Genomic DNA, 4,945 nt, shown 5'->3' with positions numbered 1-4,945 from the left:
ATATTTTGTAGCTAATGTACTGAATGACAGAATCTGAATACAAAGAATGAGGGAGTGAATCTAACTGACAACATTTAACCCAGAAAAATACAAGCTTCTGCACTTGGGTTAAAAGTAAACTGATATACAGAAGTGCATTAACAGGGGTTTGGGGATCTCAGTTGACTGCAACTTAAAGTGGATTCAACTGTGTTATATGGCATCCACAAAATCTACTAAGATCTTAGGATGCATTTGTAGATGTATCGTGGCTATTCTAGAATGAAGGGTGTGGTAAGATCACTCCATGCTACACCAGGAAGAATATCCAGTATTTTCAGACACTTACAAATTCAGGAGCATGTAGGATGGTGAGTGACTTTGAATAAATATATCACGTCAGAAGGAGCTGAAACAACTGGGGAGGTTAAACCTAAAAAAAACAGTCTTGGTGAGAACATAACTGTTGAAGGATTAAATGAGATAGTATATGAGATAGTGCTTAGTGCAATGCCTGGCACACGGGCTCAATTAATGTTAATAATAAAAGAATGATAATTAGTAGTATTATCAGTACTGTCATACTATTATTATTGTTACTAGCGCTACTCCAGGTCCTTTACACATACTGACTCATTTATTCTTTTTACCAATCCTATGAGGTAGGTACTATTTTGTCTCCAATTTTGCAGATGGGAAGTAGAGTCACAGAAAGGTCAAGTATATTGCCCAGTGTATCTCACAGGTGGGCAGGGGAAAGAACAAGAACATTAACTTTGGCAGTGTCAGGTTGTCAAGGGTAAAAGGCACTTTTGTTATTTTAAACTTGTTTTGTAACACTCCAGAGGGCAGAACCAGGACCAATGTGCATAAACTACAGGGAGGCAGATTTCAGCTCAAAGGGGGAAAAAAAAACACTGAATGATTAGAACTGTCTGAAATTTCCCTGGAGTATCTCTTAAGGTAGTGAGTCCTCCATCACAGGATGTGAGGAAAAAAAGGATAAAAATGAAGAATGAATAAAGGGGGCTCCTCTCGGAAAGAAACCATACAAATGATGAAGCCAACCCTTGGTGAAAAGAATAAAGAAGGTAGAGTGAAGCTTGGCTTAAAAGACACATATCATTGAAAAATTGAAAGGTAAAACAGTTATGGAAAATATATAAAGGTGAACTAATATCTATCTGTCTTGCTGCTATCTCAACACAAAGTAAACTAGATGTTGGAGAAAAGTGACAAAAAGCTCTTAAAATGGGAAATTCCACGTATGAATTTCTGTTTGGAAACTTACTAGACAGGCCAGGATCCTCACAGATCTGATGGTCACCTACCCTGAAAGTGTAAATTATAAGGAGAGGTATAGTCTGCTCTCTGGAAGAAAGGCCATCTGCATGATAAAGTAGCATCCAGGCTGATGTGAGATGCAGGCATGAAGTCGAAGATCATAAAACACCATTAGATCCAAAAGTACATGCTTATAATAACAACTGTGTTAGCATGATTTTAATCCTGCTACTTTGTGTGTGCTCCCAAGAATTATTACATAGTTTAATATGAATGTCCTCTGTGCTGAATCTATCTTTTTGGGTATAGCAGTCCCAGGACCCAAATATTTGCACATTTAATGAATTGATATAAATTTCGTCAACCAGCAACACCAGTAGGTTGCTGGTTAAAGATTTAGACCCACAGCAAAATCTATTTCTTCTATTATAAATAATAATTACTCAATAGTATATATATGGTACATATGTAATATAAATACATACATACATATATATATATAATAATGCCATGCTCTCCACCAAAAGTGCTCCCATTTCAGATAGTAAATAAGTTTTCAAACTATTTGTACATAGATGCACAAATGTGTATTTTGATTTATGAAAATCAAAGTACTCAGTCTTTTTAGATTTATGTATTGATACTTCACAAACTTTACTCTTTCTAGAGCTCTAGAACTGAATGATTACCAATTTAGACTGGAGCTTCTACTTGTGATTTAGGTCTGGAGACTCAAGAAAAAATCCTTAAGTCATGGAAAAGTGAAAGTTTATCTCCGATGAAAGTGACAAGAGATGAAAACCATGTTGATAGAGCCTAAACGGACATGATGGAGTTATGGATGTGGATTAAACCTGGAAGAAGTGGCATATGATAGTGACTCATTAAGGAGAAACAGTCAAATTTCAGTACAGGATCTGAACTGTGGGGGAAATAATGGGCCTTGGTAGCTGATGACAGGAGAATGAGGGAGAGAGGTGTTATCAGGTGAAGAGGCAATAACCCTCAAGACTGGATGCTGACCGCCTCTAGTAACCAGGAAAAGGCAAATATAAACAGAGAGGTGAGTGACGACGATGTATGGTGTGTTAGGGGGTCAGGAAATATCGGCTGGTTGCGGCAGCACCGCCGCCGGTCAAAGTGGTAACTGGGGATCTGAGCTTGGCGGTGACGCGCGGCCATCACGTGACCAGAGCCTGTGTCTGCCCAAGTCCCTCTCGTCGTGGTCCTTTTTCCCTGTCCAGACACCATCTTCCTATTGCCCTTTGGTCGAGGGGAAAAACAGAAGGAAGTAAGTCCCCTCCGCCCTCTTAAATCGGTGTAAGTGTCGGTGCTGCCCAGTAACCCCTGGGATTGGGATGGCACAGAGTTCAGGCCTTCCCCTGTGCCCAGCCCCGCCCCGCCCCCGCGCCCATATTTCGGTGCAGAAAATGGTGGTCTAGGGGGTGGGGTGGGGAGGTGAGTGGGCCCCCCCCCCCACGGGAAGGAAACACGGACAAGAAACAGCTTCTAAGTAGTCCTTCGCTTTCACTTCCCGCCTGGAAACAAATGGCGAGCATTGCGGGGTTGGCGGGGGTCAGGGGGAGAACGAAGCTTTGAGATGGGGCGAGGGGGAGGGGAACACGGGGTGAGGCAGCTGGTGCCTGTAAAAGGGACGTGTGAGTCAGTCCCTCCCTCATCCCCTCTCCCCGCCCCCTACCCTGTCTTGTCGGTCTGCAGCTCCGCAGGTCACAGCGGGGCACCTGGAGGAGAGGATGCCTAGGAGCCAGCCGCCGGGAGAGGTCCAGGTCGGGGTAGGGTTGGGCAGCGGGCCGGGATGGGGTGAGAGGGAGGGCGCTTGAGGGAGCCGGGTCCGCGGCACTGCCAGCCCGCCCCGCCCCGGCCCCAGCGGGAGAGGCCTCTGTGGCAAGGCCTGCCGGGAAAATGGTGGGCTTTCGGAAGGAGGGGGTGACAAGGTGTGGGGAGGCCGGGGGGGAACGACCAGACGCAGCGGGGTCCCGGGGGCCGAAGAGACCCTCGGCCAGCGTAGGTTGGAGTACCCGGGCCCAGACTCGGGAAGAGGCAGGTACTGGAACCCATGGGCGGGGTTTTGGTCCAGACAGCGAGTATTCTGACTCGCCTTTGCCTTTCCTGTCTCCTGTGAATAACCGTGCTTAAAAAAGACCATCCTGAACATGGAAAAAGCCTGCCAAGAGCCTGAGGAGCAGCCACAGAGCTCGCCCAAGGCGGAGGAGGAGCGGCCTCCTGTGGAACACTCTCCCGAAAAGTCGTCTCCGGAGGAGCCGTCTTCGGAGGAGCAATCCTCGGAGGAGGAGTTCTTTCCTGAGGAACTCCTTCCTGAGCTCCTTCCTGAGATGCTCGTGTCCGAGGAGCGCCCTCCTCAGGAACGCCTGTCTAGGAAGGACCTTTTTGAGGAGCGCCCTCCCATGGAGCAGCCTCCTTGCGGAGTGGGCAAACATAAGCTAGAAGAGGGAAGCTTTAAAGAGAGGCTGGCTCGCTCCCGCCCGCAATTTAGAGGGGACATACACGGCAGAAATTTAAGCAATGAGGAGATGATAAAGGTAGCAGAGGAGATGGAAGAGATGAAGCGAGTACGAAACAAATTGATGATCATGCATTGGAAGGCAAGGCGGAACCGTCCTTATCCTATTTAATGTGTTCGGCCTTTAATTCTGTTTTGCCTGGTATGAGTATTATCACCTGACCTTTGTTTGCTTTTTCACATATACCTTACCCCGTCTTCCTAATCTTAACTTTGCATGGCTTTATTTGAGGTGTTTCGCTTGTAACTGGCATAAAATTGCCCCCCCATCTGCAAGTCCCCCTCTTTCAATCATAAGTCTTCTCCATTTGCATGGAAAAGATGTACATTATATATTATGAAGTAAAAAAAGCAATTTTCAGAAAGTGTATGTAGTATCCCCTTTTTGTAAAAAAGTATATTTATATATTAATATGAAATGAAAAAACTGAAAGTATATACTTCAAAGGCTTAACAGTGGCTATCTGTGGTAAGATAACAGGTGACTTGTTTGTTTTTCATTTTTGCTGCATCTGAATTTCTCATTTTTTCAAGATGAACACATTTTACATGTGTTGCCAAAAAAACCCAATATAATAGAAAAATTGTAAAGCAATTTAAAAATAATGTCAATCAGCTTATAAAGATAATGTGGCACTTAATAAATACTTGACAGAACTTAAATCCCATGTTTTTTTCTGAATCTCTTAGGCAGAGATGTAAACCAGGTACTGTACTCATATTTGTTTAAGGGTCATTCTTTTCCCATTTAAATAGGAATAGGAGAATTTACAGGGCTGCTGCAGAACCAAATGAGGTAAAGGTCATGTGAGCTGTACTTTTTCCCCCTACTTGCACATGCTGGACCCCATCCCCTATAGATTCCCTTCAGATACTGGGGATAGTACCCAAAGGAGGTCTCGTTTGCACTCACAAATCCTGTGCGATTCCAGGTGAGTGCCACATTCCATTGTTGTCCTGCTATTCTCTTCCCTTAGATACCACCATGTCTGCTGGGTACCGCTGCCCCTTCTCCTGGGTCCTGCTCCTTTCATGGCCCCCATCACAGCTGAGGTGCCAGAGTCCTCAAGGTGCAAAGCTTTACTGATTGCTCTGGAGTCCCTGCTGGGCCAAAGCTGAACTGTGTCTCTTAACAGATAT

General features: G+C 45.0%; 1 protein-coding gene across 6 annotated transcripts; it reads left to right on the top strand.

Annotated features, from left to right (window-relative positions):
• Positions 1–2,197: 2,197 nt before the first annotated feature.
• On the top strand, positions 2,198–4,468 carry LOC113617029 (transcription elongation factor A protein-like 1). Of its 6 annotated transcripts, none has more exons than XM_027100364.1 (3): positions 2,198–2,326; positions 2,983–3,050; positions 3,426–4,468. In XM_027100364.1, exons 2-3 carry the CDS (start codon positions 3,018–3,020, stop codon positions 3,915–3,917), a joined length of 525 nt encoding a protein of 174 aa, XP_026956165.1. In that variant the 5' UTR covers positions 2,198–2,326; positions 2,983–3,017; the 3' UTR covers positions 3,918–4,468. The 6 variants fall into 6 exon arrangements, with proteins under 6 accessions (XP_026956165.1, XP_026956160.1, XP_026956161.1 ...); XM_027100359.1 differs by having other exon boundaries at positions 2,983–3,056; XM_027100360.1 differs by lacking the exon at positions 2,198–2,326 and adding an exon at positions 2,364–2,583 and having other exon boundaries at positions 2,983–3,056.
• The last annotated feature ends 477 nt before the right edge of the window (positions 4,469–4,945 follow it).

Source organism: Aethalodelphis obliquidens, unplaced genomic scaffold, assembly GCF_003676395.1.
Source record: "Aethalodelphis obliquidens isolate GAN/ISIS:26980383/991018 unplaced genomic scaffold, ASM367639v1 scaffold1279, whole genome shotgun sequence".
Lineage (NCBI taxonomy): Eukaryota > Metazoa > Chordata > Mammalia > Artiodactyla > Delphinidae > Aethalodelphis > Aethalodelphis obliquidens.
Note: the sequence above shows the minus strand (reverse complement) of the source record. Positions and strands in the feature narration are given on the sequence as shown.